General features: G+C 40.0%; 1 protein-coding gene across 2 annotated transcripts in view; it reads right to left on the minus strand.

The window, feature by feature from the left end:
- Nucleotides 1-19,100, minus strand: part of BLTP3A (bridge-like lipid transfer protein family member 3A) — a 70,824-nt gene that overhangs the window by 35,336 nt on the left and 16,388 nt on the right. For both annotated transcript variants that reach the window (XM_046640761.1, XM_046640760.1), the window contains exons 2-4: nucleotides 1,355-1,517; nucleotides 1,216-1,254; nucleotides 425-516 (exon numbers count right to left, since the gene is read on the minus strand). In XM_046640761.1, coding sequence (XP_046496717.1) covers nucleotides 425-516; nucleotides 1,216-1,254; nucleotides 1,355-1,517 — 294 coding nt within the window. The remainder of the gene's footprint in view (nucleotides 1-424; nucleotides 517-1,215; nucleotides 1,255-1,354; nucleotides 1,518-19,100) is intronic.

Consider the following 19,100-nt stretch of genomic DNA (forward strand, 5'->3'; position numbering starts at 1 on the left):
GTATTGTAAAAAAATATTTTAGAGATAGTTCAGGAAATCTGAATATGAAATAAGTATCAGACGATACTAAGAAATTCCTACTAATTCTATTGATTGTAATAATAGTATTGTGGGGGGTTTTTTCTTTCTTCACAATCCTTGTCTGTTACAAACACATGATATTTACACGTGGAATCATATGGTTTCTTGGAATTGCTTTCAAGTACTTCAGCACACACACACACAGTGATAGGAGAAAGGTGAGTAAAGAATGGAAAAATTATAATTGTTGAAGTGAGATCATGGGTGCATGGGGGTTCATTACAGTATTGTCTCTACTTTAGTGTATGTTTGAAAATTCCATAATGAAAGTTTTTATTTTTTAACTAAAAGGTAATCTGGACAAGTTAATATGTTGGAAATAATAGGGCCCAAAGCAACTAACCTCTGTCCTGAAGCGAGGGCAATGGGAGACTGTCCATTGGGGGGCCGAGGCTCCTCACACGTCTTCATCTCCAACTCTACCTTATCCAGACACTGAAATAAAAGCCATGGAGAGCTAAGCATCTGCACAAAAATCCACACAGCACAGACTGTGTCTTATTCATCTCTGTGCCCCAATGCCTAGTCAAGTGCTGAGCCCACAGTGGGCAGACAACAAATGTTTGTCAAATGAATGAATGAACAAACTGAACTGCAAGGAGAGGCCTCATCTTCCCCCCTCCATTTCCATTACCAGCAGAACTCCAGGACAAGCATGGGATTAGCTCATAGCAGGAAACTGAAACGTAAATCCAAGTTACAGAGATATTACTATTCCTGGGGATTCCAGTCTTTGGGATAAAGATATGCATCAATCAGTTCCTGAAGGGCTTTCAGCTGATAATCACCCAACAGTCAACATGAACTAAACTTCTAATGTTTCCTTTGTCAGGATTCCAAAGGAAATCTAAAGGTAGAACCTTGGAAGTGAAACTTGTTATAAAAAAACAAAACAATAACTCAGGACTTCTGGGTCTTATGTCTCAATGCTAACTGCTGTACTGCACAGCAGTTCCAGAATAAGCCCAGACAACAGTCACTCTGTTTCAGAGAGAAGCTCACAAGCCAGACAGAAGCACCCACCACTCCCAAAAGGGACAGCCTATCAGGACTCCTCTCCACCTTCTCTCAGATCTTTTAAAGCCCTGCCCCAGCCATCCCATTTGAGTACTTGCAATCAAGAAAGGCCATTACCAAGCAAATTGGGTGTGTCTTCAACTTTGTCCACTGGATCTGAAAGAGAAGAGCAGAGACTCAGGACTGTGGGAGCCGCCCCTCAAGAAAGCAGGCCTGCTGGCCAAAGAAAGAACAGCACTCTAAGCCCCATTCTCACCCGGATGGAGGCCCTGTTGCAGTAGACCCGAGTGATGGCTAACCAGGTGGGCAGCTCCAGCACATTCTGTAGAACCTCTTCATCCAGCTCCAGGTTGGTCAGCTGACCCTCTCCTTTCAAGGTGCTCAAATTGATTTTGTCTGGGGAAAGATTCTTAGTGAACCTAAAAAGAGAGATGATAAGAAGCTATTATTTCCTTGGAAATCTGCTAAACGGGGGCCAATAACACTTCTCAATTTGGAGAAAAGAAAAAGTTAAAGAACAAATGTTGACTAGTGACCACAGTCTCTACGCCATGTAAGATGTTAGGTGAGACTTATCATTCTATTCATGATTGTGTCATCTGTCTACTCAAGAACCTACGATAGGGATTCCGGAGAAATGGCTATAGCAGTGGCCACCTAGCCTTTTGATGTTTCTGAATCCCCACATAAAAACACAGCAACTAGATAGCAACAGAAAAAGCCCATGGATAACAGTTAAAACAAAACCAGAAGATAAAGCATCCTCACAAACCTCCCTCATACAAGCAGGAGGGGAAAAAACATCAACAGCCACAAGACATGAGTACTATAAGCAGCCATGCAGATCACCCCAGAGGGATGCAAAAGGGCATCTGATGGGCCAGGGAGCAGGACTCTAAGACAACCAAGGACTACATGAAAAGCAACGTGTGTCAATTTGAGAATAGCTATTGAAGCTGGAGGGGTTTGTCTGCTGAAAGGGATCCTCAGTGAGGCTCAAAAGAACTTGAGCAGTCTAACACCAATAACTCATGGAACTAACCAAGGCTCCTTCCTAGGACAGGGCCCCCACACTGAGAAGAAACTGCTGAGAGAGGAATTCAAATTAAGCAAGATAGGGACAGCAGAAATGAAGAAAAGAGATGGCCCAAATAAAACTAGGGTAGGTTGAGGGGACAGACCAGACTATCTCAGAAAGCAAGCCATTATATATATATATATTTTTTTTTTTTTTTTGAGGAAGATTAGCCCTGAGCTAACATCTGCTGTCAATCCTTCTCTTTTTGCTGAGGAAGACTGGCCCTGAGCTAACATCTATGCCCATCTTCCTCTACTTTATATGTGGGACGCCTACCACAGCATGGCTTAACAAGTGGTGCCATGTCTGCACCCGGGATCCGAACCAGCGAACCCCGGGCTGCCAAAGCAGAATGTGCACACTTAACCGCTGCGCCACGGGGCCAGCCCCAGCCATTATATTTTTTAACACTACTTGAAACAGAAGAAGGAGCTCCATGAAGTTAGAATATGAAACAGTAACAGGCTAATTATCGGCTTGTTAAGTAAGGTAAAATGAAACCCCAGACCCTTACACATACCTTTACTGGTGTGATAAAAGAATATACAGTCATCTATAGTCTTGCCAAAGACAGTGACCCTGAATCTCATCATGCTACTGGGCCCAACTGCTAATTTGCAGGAAATACAAAGGATAGAGGAAAACTGCTGAACTGCACCATAACTGCGCAATTAGCAAAATCCAGACCATGGGAAACTATAGGTTCAAGTGGCCTGGATATAAAAAATTCACACAGGCCAGTCTTCTCACTATTCTGCACTCACTGACTCCAGCCTTTGCTCATGTGCTCTTGTGACTCACTCCCTTTCCTGGAGCATCCTCATCCTGATCTGCCATTCAAGGCCCAACTCAAGACTTCTCATTGAAGGTTTCTTTCCCTAACTGCTGCAACTCATGTTAAACTCTTTTCTTCTACATTCCTGGAATCTGTAACACACATTTAAGTCATAATCACAGAGGGTCTTACTCTAATTTTCCCATGTGTAACCACTCCTGCACAATTAGACGTTAAGCCCTTTGAGATCTGGGCTTAGTCTTAGCCATCCCTCCTAACCAAAATGGTTATCTGACAGAGGGCTGGGTCGACGGATCTCTTAACTAACTGCCCTGCTGGCTAACTACTCCCAGCTCCCTTCTCTCATCCTCTTGGCTGGATCACTTTAAGGCCACCTCCTCACAGCATAATCTTCTCTCCTGGATGACAAACTGTCTAGATGAATCTCATCTCTGTAATTCTCACTGTTGCTGCCTCTCACAGTCACTATCTTCCATCCCAACAATGAATGGTGTTTTGCACTCCATCCTTAACTTAGCCCTTACATATACTAAATAGTTGACTTTAGAGTTATATATTGTTTACCAATTTTTATTTTTTCACACACATTCTTTCCTTTTACTAAGCTGTCTTTTTAGTGTTTTTGGTATTCCTTGGACCATGAGATCATGACATGCAAGAGTTTTATCTTTACAATATTTTTTCTACAAGGCCTAAAATGGTACTACATAAAAAGGCTCTTTAACAATTTTTGAAATGATAGTAAACTTTTTAGAAGTTTATAAACATGCAAAACAATATTGTATGATATTAAGGGATACACAGGAATGCACTGGCATGATAAATTCAGGAACGTGCTTTCCTGTGGGACAAGGGGAGGAGTCCACAGGAAGCTTCAACTGTATGGATAATGCTTATTTCTTGAGTTGGGAGGTGACTGCATGGTTGTTCATTATATTACTCTCTGTATCTTTTTGTATGGTAAATATTTCACAATAAATCTTTCTAAGATTTCTATGAATTACCTATTGTATGTACTTACTATGGGGAGAGCTACTCCTCCATGGGTCTCTCACACTCCTACATGTCTTGCTGGGTATGGCAAAAACACAGGACGCTGACCACTCCTTATCTAGGCCAGATCTCAGGATTGTGTTTGCAAAGAAAAGCTCTGAGGGATAAAGTAATGTCCCCCTCCAGGACAAAGAGCAGGTTTGTATACCACCTACCACAAAAGCAATGAATTCTCCAAGCTCAATATTCCATTCCTATAATACATGTGCAGGCATCCATCTGAGCTCATTCATGTCTCCCATGGGACTTGGGGGGCAAGGAGAACCAATGCAAACATATGCTTGTGCTGCTTGCTGGGCCATGAGTAATAAAGTCCTTTGTCTCTGATCCAGGAGTCTCGTATGTTGTGTCAGCATCCATGAACTGTAGCAGGCTAATTATTAGCTTCAAAATAGGGGAAAATAAAATCCCAGACCCTTACCCATGCTTTTACTGATTTTACTTCATAAAAAAATTTTTTTTAGTCAAAAGTTACTGAATATGAACCAATTTTATTCTCTGAACAAAAAAGACAAGCTTTCCATAATGGCTCCTATCCTCTGAAAACTGACTTGCCACAGAGGGAAAGAGAATTCCTCTTTTCCTGCATGGAATGGCTACGGAAAGGAAACAGGACTGGAGTGTGAAAGAGAAAAAAAGAACATCTTAAGCACTTCCACTACATAAAATAACAACCACAACAACAATTGAAAGCAAAGGAAGATATAGTGCCTGCCCCCGAGGAACTGGGAGAAAAACCCAGCTGTCAGGGAAGGAAAGGAAATTTCCTTTCTGTTCCCAGAAAACAGAATGCAACATTACTCATGACAAATAAAAATGGCAAGCAATAGGATATATTGCAGTATTTGAGGAAGACATTTGGTATAAACCTAATTCGGCCTGACTTTGTTTTTTTTTCCAAAAGGGCCTGACTGCGGCTGTTGAGCACTCATTGTATATCTGCTTAGACATTTCCTATGGCCAGAACAAAGGCCCTTGAGATAAAGGTGCAACTTTCCCCCACATTGGCATTTCCTTAGGGATAAGCATCTTTCCTTAGGCTAGGAACTGATTGCTGCACTCACCTTTGACCACCCAGCTCACCTGTGACCACTCAGCTGGAGACAGCAGACTGCCACCCTGCTGTATTCACTGAGACAGAAGACCTACCTGCTGTTTCCATCAATCGCTGTGCCACAGAGCAGTCTCGCGACTATTGTAAAAGGGACATTTCAATCCTATGGGAAACATCCTCTCTGGGGGTATACAAGCAGTCTGTGCACCCCACTTCTTTGGTGCCCTTTCTTCCTTTGGGAAGAAAGGCCCTGGGTTATAATCCTCAGATTTAAGCTCAGAATAAACTCACCCAAATTTTCATTTATAGATTGGTTATGGATTATTTTCGTCGACACTCGTAATCACTAAGTATAGGCAGGCATTCTTTTCCAAGCCCTTATACAGTTAAATAAGATACTACAATTATTTCCTCCTAGCAATCCTTCCTCCACTCTGCAGTATTCCGGGAAACCACATCAGCTCAGAAATTAGGGCAGGGCAGCCTTCCGAAGTACTAGTCTTAAAGATAAGAATTTTTGAAGACATAAAATTAGTGTTGAAGACTATACCTATATGTCTCCGCCTCTCCTCCCCACAGATTCTGACAAGACCCTAACTCCCTACCTCAGCTGAGAACCATGGCAGGAGGGAGCCAGGGTCAGAGATGGGAGCAAGGATACCTTTAAGATGGAGAAGGGGGGAGAAAAGCCTGAGAATCACTAAGATAAGCTACTTCTCCTTAAGATAAAAGGCCATTTTTAAGAAAAGAAAGTGATAGGGACTTTTTCAAGTGTGTTCCTTTCTGAAAAATGAGGAGCATACTTCAAATAAAACGAAACATAAACACAGTCAAGAATAAGTTACACTGCATGTTAGCACTGATGTTCTCAGAGTGATTATACTAACTAGGTACCTTATATCTAATTGCTACATTGTGTTCTATGCAAAACTAACTCATTTACAGTTCCATATAAAATAAATGTCATTTTTCAAGCTTTCAAGAAAAAAAAGTATGAGATTGTGTTCATTTCATCATAACCTTGCCAGTATTTAGGGAATGTGCCTCAAACTATGGTCCTCTGATCACATGGGTGGAATCACTTTGGTATGTTTATATTGACATGCAGCTTATTGGGCCACAACCCCAGATATGCTGAATCCCACTGGGGAGAGGGGACAGGAGTCTGCATTTTTAATAAACTCAAGGGGATCCTTCTGTTCTCTAAAGTTTGAGAATGGTTTAAATTTGAGGTTTCAGTTAACCAACTGAAATGATTCAAGGAAGGGAAAATGGGAGGCTGCAAATGGAAAAGACTACATAAATCCACTCTTCAAGAACAATCAAAATCTGGCTATCTCACTTACTAATGCTCTGACTTTAGGTAAACTGTTCAAGTAACCTCACAGGGCTGTTGAGATTAAAAGAGCTAACTAACATACATTAAATACCTGGCATTTATTAAGTGTCCAATAAATAAATAATCATTATTATTTCAGGATTCCACTGCTCTCTCCCTTTAGAAAAGGCTTAGGGGCCGGCCCTGTGGCCGAGTGGTTGGGTTCACGCCCTCCACTTCTACGGCCCAGGGTTTCGCTGGCTTGGATCCTGGGTGAGGACATGGCACCGCTCATCAAGCCATGCTGAGGCGGCGTCCCACACAGCACTAGAAGGATCTACAACTAGAATATACAATTAGGTACTTGGGCCTTTGGGGAGAAGAAGAAGAAAAAGATTGGCAACATATGTTAGCTCAGGTGCCAATCTTTTAAAAAAAAAGAAGAAAAGAAAAAGAAAAGCTTTAAAAAAAAAATGGTTTTAGAGGCTTAGATTATTATCCTAAGACTCCGGCAGTCCTCAAGAGACAAACCCTCAGATCCATCATTCTATCTCAATGTATCATCCTCCATCCCCAGTATGCCTATTTCTATCCTTTTGACCCAGCTATCTAGAAAGTGAACTCTGGGGCCAGCTCCGTGGCCGAGTGGTTAAGTTCACACGCTCCGCTGCGGTGGCCCAGGGTTCGGATCCTGGGCGCGGACATGGCACTGCTAGTTAGGTCACGTTGAGGCGGCATCCCACATCCCACAACTAGAAGGACATGCAACTAGGATATACAACTGTGTACAGGGGGAGTTTGGGGAGATAAAGCAGAAAAAAAAGAAAGAAAGTGAACTCTGAACCAAGTTAAAGCTGAATTAATGCTCCCCAGAAAGCCTTCTCAGTATATCCCACTCTGGCTCCAGGAATAGATTTTCATCTCTTCTCTCTCTAGTACTAGTGGGTCTCAAGAGAACAACCAAAGACACGGAACAAAATTATCAATGGAGATAGTCAAAATCAAGCTTGTAAAGACAAAGCCAACCAATAGAAAACAAGAGGCCTATAGTTGGTAACCAGCAGAGTTCTATAAACTTTGTAGCCATGTCATCTGGCAAATGACAACATTGACTTCTTCAGGGCAGTTCTGTGGAGGAGAGAACCCTGTGCCTCACTTTATCCTGAAAGTAACAAGGTGGACTTCGGTTTCTGACTGTCTGGGAAAAGACTGCACACCACCGGCCAGGGCTGGAGACGAACCCCAGTGAGGACTGCTCACCAGTCTGTTGGCATACTGCCCTTGTCAACAGCACTAACACAGAGGAACAATCGGAAAAACACAGAACCCAGAAGGACCTGTCTTCCCACACCAAAGTGGGTGAAGCCCTGGATGAAAAGTGATCACTCATATCTCCAGGTGGGGTGCAGAAGAATAAGCAAGTGAGAGGATAAACTTCATTTTATTACATAGTTTTGACTATTAGAGAATCTCTCTACAGATTACCTGCTTCAGTCTCTATCTATTCACACAATCCCTCTTAACTTTTGTCCCAGACATTTTTACTCTGCCTAGACATGCAAGAATGCTGATTTAACATCTTTTTCTCAGCTACCACTGAGTAGGGAGATGGACATACAGTTTAAAATAACTGTATGTCTTTTCACCCTATAGGCTAGGCCAGATCAAGGTCCTTTGGTCAACTAAGAAAGTGTCATTTAAAAACATAATTTACTTTGTACACCACAAGTGGGAAAAAGCCTCATCCTCTGACCTGGACTGGCAGAACCAAACTACTACTAATAGTGACAACATTTTACTTTGTACCAAGCACTGAACTAAGGAACTTAAATACATTATCTCAATTAGTTTTCACAATACCCTATATGAGGTATGTGTCATTATGCCCATTTTAAAGAGGAAGAGAATGAGGTTCAAATGTGAAGTAATTTGCCCAAGGCAACAAGGCAGGAAGAGGCAGAGGCAGAGTATGAATTCAGGTCTGCTCACTGGACATTTTTTTTTTTTTGGTGAGGAAGACTCGCCCTGAGCTAACATCTGTGCCAATCTTCCTCTATTTTATGTGGGTCACTGCCACAGCACGGCTTGACAAGTGGTGTAGGTCCACGCCCAGGATCCAAACCCACAAACCTGGGCTGCCAAAGCAGAGTGCACCAGACTTAACCACTACACCACAGGGCCAGCCCTCACTGGACTACCCTACTTCTACTAGCATCTTCTCTTAACATCATGTTCCTCCAAAACACACTTGGCACAGAACAAATTCACAAGCTGTCTCAGAAATGGTTGGAGGACATTCTTCCCCTTTTTACAACCTACTGTGGACTGTTTAACCTGTATAAGAAGAATAAATCTAACTTTGGGGGAGTAAAGTTATAATGTAACTCCATCAAAAACCTTTCTGCGCTTCACCAACCCAATCAGATTAATAAAATCTTTCTTAAGTATGCCCAGGGCTAACTCACTACTATTCCAGCTGGAATGCCCAGCCTCTACCAAGACAATGACAAGAAATCACAGAGGTTACTGTGCCATCAGCTCTATAATCAGACATGTAGGTAACTAAGTAGCCATCAAAGCTGAGCCATCCTGAGCTCCTCAGTACTCTCTAAGCACTGCTGATGGTGCACGCAGGTCTGTCAGACCACCACGGCTGCTCTCCTGTAACAGTAGTAATGACATAACATATTTGGCTTTTCATTTATCAATTTACTGTTACGATTCAGCAAAAAAAAATGGATATCACTTTATTAGCTTCTCAAAAAAGGCAGTAAGAACTCAACTGATTTTGTCTGCATTTTATGGAAATAACAAAGAACAGGTAAAAAGGTGATCCGAGGGGCCAGGACCCACATTGTGGAGGTTTATGGAGGTTTGCTTTACCAAGGAAACCACTGATCTGAAACCATCCCACAGCCCCTGGCACAACTTTATTCAGTATTTGCATTTCTTTTTTTTTTTTTTTTTTTCCGCTGAGAACAATTCACCCTGAGCTAACATCTGTTGCCAATCTTCCTTCCCCTCCCCAAAGCCCCAGTACATAGTTGTGTATATTCTAGTTGTAAGTCCTTCTAGTTCTTCCATGTGAGCCAGCGCCACAGGGTGGATACTGACAGACAAGCAGTTGGTTCCACACCCGGGAACAGGGCCTGGGCCTCCAAAGCAGAGAGAGCTGAACTTTAACCACTAGACCATCAGGGCTGGCTCCAGTATTTGTGTTTCTAGTTGAAGATAGTATCACTGAGTCCAAGGATGGCTGAAAAGGCTAATAGAAGCCTGGTATTTATTCCACCTCAAATATGTGGGAAAACATTTTCTGGCCATCTGTTACTGTTGCAGAGCATAGAAGCTAAGACGAAATCAAGTTGGAAAACAGACTTTGATCAGGTTTCATTTCTGCCAGAGGATTGCAATTTGCCAAAGAGACAACAGAGAAAGGCTCTCAGACATCTTGTGAAAATGTACCACAATGTTAAGAAGAATTCTTAGATCTGCAGATTCACAGAATTTCAGGGCTAGAAGGGATCTTAAATAATCATACAGTCCAAATCTATAAACTGCAAATAGCCAGAAAGTTAAATGACTTTCCCAAGAGTCACAACTAGCCAGTGGTAAAGCTGGGACTAAGCAAATAGCAGAAACTGGACTTAATCTAGCATTCATTCAATTCTTCCACTACCCTGCACCTTGTAATTATCTTTATTGTTAAAAATAGGGTCAATAAATTGCAACAATCAGTCTGCTTCAGGTCTCATAGAAATTGAGCCCTCGTAAGAGAAATAAAAATGTCTGCAAATACACTTTGCTTCCTTCACTATTTCTTCCACTAAGGTGATCACAGCCCAGGCCTTGGCTTCTAAGTTTCCTACCCAAATCCACATAGAAGTATTTTCACTACTCACACAGGCTTGTCTGAAGCAGCTGATTCAGATGCAGGACCCCTACATCAGCTAAACAAAACATTTCAATTGCTAAAGCAGCTAACATTCCATCCCGGATAATCTGCTGGAGTATGCCATTCAATCTTAAGAGGTTTGCCCTAATAGGTTTTACTCTTAAAATTTCTGCATAAACAGATATATGCCTTTCTTAGGGGAAAATTCTCTTTCCTTCCAGATTTTTGCTTGTTGTTTACAATGTTGGGTTTTTAAATTGCTTTTGTGTTATTTGAGGTACAACTTACATACAGTGGCTTATTTCTGAACCTTCTATTTTGTTCCACTGATCTATTTACCCTTATGCCAAGACCACACTGTCTCCATTACTGTAGCTTCATTTTAAGTCTTGAAAGTAGGTAGTATAAATCTTCTCATTTTTTTTCAAGATTATTTTGACCAGTCCAGGTCCTATTCATTTCCATATAAGTTTTTAAATCAGCCTGCCAATTTGTCTAAAAAAAAAACTACCTGCTGAAATTCTGATTAGGATTACACTGACTCTATAGCTCAATTTGGGGAGACCTGATATATTAACAAAAACGAGTCAGCCTGTCCTTGAACATGGTATACGTTCAAGGCATGGCATACTTACTCAGGTCGTCTTTAACTTCTCCCAGCAATGTCTTACAGTTTTCAGCATACATCTTTTCTTCAACTTATTTCTATATATTTTAAGTTTTTGACACTATTGTAGAGGAAACTTTTAAATTTTCTACTTGTTTGCTGCTGGAAGATAGAAAAAAAATGATATTTTTTATATTAACTTTGTATCCTGCAACCTTACTAAGTTCCGTCATTAGCTCTAGTGTTTGTATTGTAGATTCCCTTAGCTTTTCTATGTAAACAATTGTATCTTCTGTGAATAACAACATTTTACTTCATTTCCAATCTTTGTGATAATTGATATTTATATACTGATCTTGTATCCTGCAACCTTGCTAAAAGTTTTAACGACTCTTTTTTAAAGACCCCTTAAGAGGGCCGGCCCGGTGGCACAGCGGTTAAGATCACACGTTCTGCTTCGGCGGCCCGGGGTTCATCAGTTCAGATCCCAGATGCAGACCTACACACGGCTTGGCAAGCCATGCTGTGGCAGGCATCCCACATATACATATAGGGTAGAGGAGGATGGGCACAGATGTTAGCTCAGGGCTAATCTTCCTCAAAAAAAAAAAAAAAAAGCAGCCTTAAGATTTTCTACATAGGCATTCATGTTGTCTGCAACATCTTCGTCAGTCTTCTGTTATCAGGGTTGTGATGGACATATTAAACAAGTTGGGAAGTGTTTCCTTTCTCTATTTCCTAAAATAATTTGTGTTAAATGGGTATTATTCCTTCCTTAAGTGTCCATTAGAAATCCCCAATAAAATTATCTGGGCCTGGAGTTTTCTTTGTGAAAAAGGTTTTGATAACAAATGCAATTTCTTTAATAGATACAGAGCTACTCATGTATTCAATTTCATTTTCTCAGTTCTGGTGAGTTATGTTTTTCAAATAATTTTTTGCATTTCATCTAAGTCGTTGAATTTATTGACAAAAGATATTCATAATATCCCTTAACATCTTTCTAATGTCTATAAGATCTATATCCCCTCTTTCATCCCTGACAGTATTTATGTTTTCTCTCTTTTTTTCTTGACCAGTCTTGCTAAAGTTTAATTTTCTTTATCTTTAAAAAAAACCCAACTTGTAGCTTTATTAATTTTCTCTATTGTTTGTCTAGTTGTCAATTTCACTGATTTCTACTGTTGGCTTTATTTTTCCTTTCTTCTACTTACTTGGGTTTATTTTGCTCATCTTTTTCTTGCTTAAGTTGGAAACTTCAATCATTGATTTTTAAACTTTTTTCTAATGTAAGCACTGAAAGCTATAAATTTCCCAATACTCACTTTATTTGCTACATCCCACAAGTTTTGATATGTTGAATTTTCATTGTCAACTAGCTAGAAATATTTTCTAATTTCTTTTATGATGTCCGCTTTGACCATGACTTATTCAGAAATGTATTTTAAATATTCCAAATTTGGGGAGCTTTTCAGGTATCTTCTTGTTATTGATTTCTAATTTAATTCCATTGGGGTCGAGAATACACTAAGTAAGTTTTCAATATTCTGAAGTTTATTGAGACATATTTTATACTTTAACATATGGTCTATCTTGGTGAACATTCTCTATGCACTTGAAAAGAACATGTATTCTGCAGTTGTTATGTGTACTGTTCTATAAATGTCAATTAGGCAAGGTGATGCATAATGTTATTCAGATCTTCTATATTGATATTTTTAAAATATTGATATTTTTCGAGTTATTCTATCAACTATTGAGGGAGGAATATTAAAAATGGCCAGCTATGATTGTGGATTTTCCCTTTCTCCTTTTAATTCTGTCTGGTTTTGTTTCATGTATATTGAACCTCTTTTATTAGGTTCATATACATTTTTGATTATTACATGTTTATGATGAATTGATCCTTTTACTACAAAACGTTTCTTTTTATCTCTAGTAGTAATCTTTGTCTTCAAGTCTATTTTGTCTGATGATAATACAGCCATTCCAGCTTCCTTGTGCTTACTGTACAGATAGTATACATTTTTTCATTCTCTCATTTCCAACTTACTGGTATCTATCCCTTTTTTATCCAGTCTGACAATCTCTGCCTTTAAATTTGAGTATTTAATCCTTTTACATTTGATGTAATTATTGATACTGGCTGGATTTTGATTTACCATTCCACTATTTGCTCTGTTTTTTTTGTTCCTCTACTCCTCCTTTCCTTCTTTCTTTTTAGGTTAACGTAGCATTTTTAGTATAGGTTTACCCCACTATCTGAAAGTTTGCTTTACACCACTTCACTTTTATGAAAAACTTATATTAGTACCTGTTTTCGATAACCAAAAGAAATCCAAAGAGAATTTCCACTTTTATTAAAAAAAAGGCAAAAAGCAAAAACAGCTTTCAGTGTTTGTTTTGCAGCGAGCTGATATAGCAGCAGCACACAGCCTGAGCAGCGAGAGTGGCACTGCCAAGCTCCTTCTCCAGAAACCACACTCAGCAACTGTGCTTTGTCTTCATTTGTTTTGGTAGGTTATTTTTGGGGTCTAAGAACGCTCAGAAATGTTTCCCATATAAATTCACGGTAATTCCTTCTTTGCTTTATGCCATCTTGGCTAACAAAGATTTCATAGGAATGCTCTACTTTTAGATGGCAGGGGAAACCTGTATTTCATTATAATTATCTTATGGGCTTTTTAGCTACGCCTCTTTGCTTATGCACGTGTGTGTGATTGCTCTAGGAACACAATACCTAACCTTAACTTATCACAATCTACTGAAAAGTTAATATTGTACCACTTCAGATAACGACGTAAGAACTTTGCAACAATATAGTTCATTTACCCTTCATCTTTTGGGCTATTGTCACATCTATTACATCTACATACGTTATAGACCCACAAAATAGTTTTCAATGGTCTTGTCTTCTAAAGAAATTAAGAGAAGAAAAAACATGTCATTTTTTATATCTACATTTCCAGTATTTGTCACTCTTTCCTGTAGATCCAAGTTTCCATCTGCTGTCATTTCTCTTCAATCTGAAGAACTTCCTTTAGAATCTCTTGTAGCACTGCTAACTCTCAGTTTTCATTTGTCTAAAAATGTCTTTATTTCACCTTCCATTTTTTAAAGGACATTTTAGCTGCATATGAAATTCTAGGTTGAGAGTTTCTTTCAGCATTCTAAAGATATCATCCCGTTGTCTTCTTGACTCTGTTGTTACTGATGAGAAGTCAGTCATTAAGTCATACCATTGTTCTCCTTTATGTGATGAGTCATTTTTCTCTGGCTGCTTTCAAGTTTTTCTCATTATCTTTAGTTTTCAGCAATGTGACTGTGATGTGCCTGGGGTGGATGTCTTTATATCCATCCCGCTTCCGATTCACTGAGCTTCTCAAGATTCTATAAACCTATCTTTCGCCAAGCTTGTAATTTTTTAGCCATTAATTCTCTCCTTCTCTTTTATAACAGTTTTATTGAAATATAATTCATGTACCATACATATATCCATTTAAAATGCGTACAATTCAATGTTTTTTAGTATATTCACAGAGTTGTGCAACCATAAGCTTAATCAATTTTAGAACATTTCATTGGCCTGAGTAGCTCACTCCAAAAAAACTCATACCCTTCTCATGCTCAAATCTATCAAATCAAATCCCCAAAAAAACTCATCCCCAATCTACCATCGCCCCCAAACCTAGGCAAGCATTATTCTATTTTCTGTCTCTATAGATTTGCCTATTATGGACATTTAATATAAATGGAATCACATAATATGTGGTCTTTCGTGACTAGTTTCTTTCACTTAACGTAATGTTTTCGAGGTTCATCCATGTTGTAACATGAATCAGCACTTCGTTTCTTTTTATGGCCAAAAATAGTCCATTGCATAGGTATACCATATTATGTTTATCCTTTCATCAGTTGATGGACATTTGGCTCATTTCCACTTTTTGGATATCATGAAAAATGCTGCAAGTACGTTTTTGTGTGGACACATGCTTTTATTTCTGTTGGGTATACACTTAGGAGTAGAATTGCTGGGTCAAAAGGTAACTCTGTTTTACTTTTTGAGGAACTGCCAGACTGTTTTCCCAAGTGGCTGCACCATTTTACAGTCCTACCAGCACTGTTTGAGAGTTCCAATTTCTCCACATCCTCACCAACACTTCTTATTATCTGTCTTTTTTATTACAGCCATCCTAGTAGCCACTGTGGTTTTGATTTGCGTTTCCTTGATAGCTAATTATGTTGAGTATCTCTTCTTGTGCTTGTAGCCATTTGTGTATCTTCTTTGATGAAAGGTCTATTCAGATCCTTTGCCCATTTATAAATTGGGTTGTCTTTTTATTATTTGTCAGCCATTATTTCTTCAAATTTTCTTTTCTGTCTTGTTTTAATTATCTACTGCAACATAACAACTCACTCCACACCTACTGCCATAAAACAGTAAGCATTTTATAAAGCTCACAGATCCCGTGCCTTAGAAATTTATTCAAGGGACAACTGGGGTAGCTCTTCTCTGACTCATGACATTCAAGGCCTCATCTGGGAAAACACAAATTGCTGGGAGCTGGGATCACCTGCAGGCTTCTTCACTCACATGGACGGCCCCTGGGCTGGAATGTCTCAAAGGCTGAGCTCAGCCAAGAGTGTTAACTGGAGCACCTACATGTGGTTGCTCCACGTGGCTTGGACGTCACTTCCACCCCCATTCCATTGGTTACAAGTGAGCTCCTAAGGCCAAAGAAGAACATGTAGGATGCAGGATGGTAGATATTGTGCAGACATCTTTGGAAAATACAATCTGCCAGGTGTCTTATTTCTCTCCTTTCCTTCTAGGACTCCAATTACATATATATTAACATTGTCACACAGTCATTGAGGCTCTGTTTGTTTTTGTTTTCAGTCTTTCCTCTCTGTTCTTCAGAGTAGCTAATTCCTATTGCTTTATTTTCAAGTTCACTGACACTTTCTTTGGTCATCTCCAATCTGCTGTTGAGCAAGTCCAATAAACTTTTCATTTCAGATATTGTACTTTTAAGTTTTAGTTTATACATTTGATTCTTTTTTAATTTCCATTTCTCTGCAGAGATTTTCCATCTGTTCATTTATTATTACCAAATTTGTCTTAAGGTGCTTATCTAATAATTTCAACATGTGAGTCATCTTGGGGTAAATTTCTATTGACTGCTATTCTCTTGACAACGAGTCACATTTTCTTTCCTCACACATCTAGTGATTTACTAAGGTATACTGGACATTACTGAGATTCTGGATTCTGTTTATCTTCCTCTGAAGAGTGAATTTTGTTCTGTTGGGCAATTAACTTTGCTAGATTCATATTCCAAACTCTGTCTCCTCTGCAGGGGAGGGCAGAGCTGAATCTTGGCTCAATTCTTTCATCTTTCCAACTATTGCCTTTTCTAGGCTCTATGGAGTCTTCCCCCATGCATATGAAGGATTTGCACAGAGTTTAAAAGCAGATTTTAAGGCTCCCCCTTCTGTTGCTCCCTCCTTTCTGAGATTTCTCCCCTCATTTTCCAGTTCCTCCTGTAGCCCTGAACTCCATCCCCTGATTCCCCAAGCTAGTAAGACTGCAGACTTTTGCTTGAGTTCTAGCCACCACTCACCATGCAAACTGAGGAGTATCCTCAAGCAAAAAGTTGTATAAATGAGAATCTTATGCAGTGCAGTTCCCATCTTTCAGAGTCCCTGTCAGTTTCTGCCTGATTTGGTCACTTTCCAATGCCTTCAAGTAGTTTGTTTTCACATATTGTCCAGAGTTCATAAATGTTGTCTGAGGGATGGTTAGGTTGATATAAAATACTGCTATATAATTAGAAGTAGAACGCTCTTCTACTAGATCTCATTGGTATTATGTCCTCCCCAAGAGGCAACCATGATGTGAGTTACCAAAAACACATATGACCAGATGTGCACAAATGCAGTGTGCACATCTCACAGCAGTCTGATAGATGATGATGATAGATAAGTCATCCTCTGGGTCTGCTGATGAAGTGCTTATCATAAAATATTACAATAATATAAAAAGGTATAAAGAGGGGGCCAGCCCCATGGCCGAGTGGTTAAGTTCGTGTGCTCTGCTTTGGCGGTCCAGGGTTTCACCACTTTGGACCCTGGGCGCAGACATGGCATTGTTCATCAAACCATGCTGAGGCAACATCCCACATAGCACAACCAGAAGGACCTGCAACTACAGTATACAACTATATACTGGGGAGCTTTGGGGAGAAGAAGAAAGAACAAAAAAAAAAAATACTGGCAACAGATGTTAGCTCTGGTGCCAATCTTAAAAAAAAAGGTATAAAGAGAAAATGACAGTTTCTACTACATAGAAGTAACTACATATCTAAATAGACACATATAAAATAGAATTATTCCATATATTCTCTTCTAAAACTTGCTTTTATTTTCAATGAACAATATATTGGGCATCTTATACTGTCAAATTTTTAATGCTTTTTAATAATTGGAGAGTTATGTACAAATGACACCTCTGTATGAATTTAAATAAATAAAACTTATTTTAATAAAGTCCCTTCTGATTTCTCTTTTACATTAATTTCATCAACTAGCCTCTTAGGTTTTTCTCACTTGTTTGATTCCTTCTATAGGATGAATTCATAGAAATGGAATTGCATATTTTACATTTTGACAGATATTGCCAAATTCCCCTCCACAGACATGATACTGACTCACACTCAACAACTGTAACCGATTGTACACATTTCCCCACACCCATGGTAGCTGTGTAGTCCAGAACTTGAAGCACTCCCATTTACCCTACTCCCTATCTGAATACTAGACAAGCTGATATTCTGGAGAAGTTCTCTTTCCTTAATTCTCAACAGTAGCCCTGATGCACATTCTAAGTGATTCCCTCCACTAAGCCTGGAGCCTTGCTAAAACCTAGCCTGTTTAGCTGAAGCCCTAACAACCTGTCTGGTTTGAGCTAGTGTTCTTCTAGAACTGACTACTTGCAATCTGGCGCACTAGCAAGAGTCCACGCATGTTACCTACAGGCTCCTCATCTAATTGACTATTAACATATTTGACTACCGCCTGGAATTATGGCTGCAATTTCTTTTCTTTCTTTCTTTCTTTTTTTTTTTTTTTTGAGGAAGATTAGCCCTGAGCTAACTACTGCCAATCCTCCTCTTTTTGCTGAGGAAGATTGGCCCTGAGCTAACATCCATGCCCATCTTCCTCTACTTTATATGTGGGATGCCTACCACAGCATGGCTTTAGCCCAGCAGTGAGATGTCCGCACCCGGGATCCAAACCAACGAACCCCGGGCAGCCGAGAGGCAGAAGCAATTTCTTATCCAATGTCTTTTATACATTCCCTTTTATTAATCATTCTAGTATTAGGGAGGAAGGGGCAGAGCAAAATGGCAGGGTGAGCTGACCCGGGACTCTCTCCCCTCCAAAATACAATAAAGGATTGGAAAGACTGAATTTCAGACAATAAATCTAATGCCAACACGTTAGAGACCTACAATACCAAGAAGGCGGAGAACAGAGACCTTGCTGCCGGCCTCAGAGGAGCTGTAACAGGGTAAGAGAGAACATCGCTCCCTCCCCTAGAGTCTGCGATTGCTGCTGCGTGGGTCCAGGAAGGAGTGGGGAAGGGGCCGCACGACCGGGGGATCATCCAGGACTCCCGCCGCTGGTACAGTGGAGACCCGCTGACGGGGGAAAGCTTCCATGCACGGGGACCCCATAAACCCAGGGCCTCGGGAGACCAGAGATCAGAACTGATCCAAATCCAGATCGCCGCAGGAGAAAAGCAGCCCCCCCCTCAAGGCAAAGCGCAATGGGTGCCGCCATATTGCTGGAAGGCGGAGAGCTCAGAATGCGTGGCTCTCGACCCCCATCTACTGGCGACAGGCTGTAACTGCAACTGAATTCTACCACCATGCGAAAAAACCACTCCTCTACCATCCAGCAATTTATAAAAGCCCCAGACCAGAAGGAAAACAATAAAAACATAGAATTAAGTCCTGAGGACTTGGAATTAGGTAAACTAAGTGAAAATGAGTTCAGAGCAGCTATAATCAAAAAACTCAATGAGGTAGAGAGAAAGAGAGACAAGCCAACGAGTTCTGGAGTTACTTCACAAAAGAGATTGAAATTATAAAGAAGAATCAAACAGAATTACTAGAGATGAAAAACACAATGGACCA

The sequence above is a fragment of the Equus quagga genome, chromosome 15 (assembly GCF_021613505.1).
Source record: "Equus quagga isolate Etosha38 chromosome 15, UCLA_HA_Equagga_1.0, whole genome shotgun sequence".
In the NCBI taxonomy this organism is placed as follows: domain Eukaryota; kingdom Metazoa; phylum Chordata; class Mammalia; order Perissodactyla; family Equidae; genus Equus; species Equus quagga.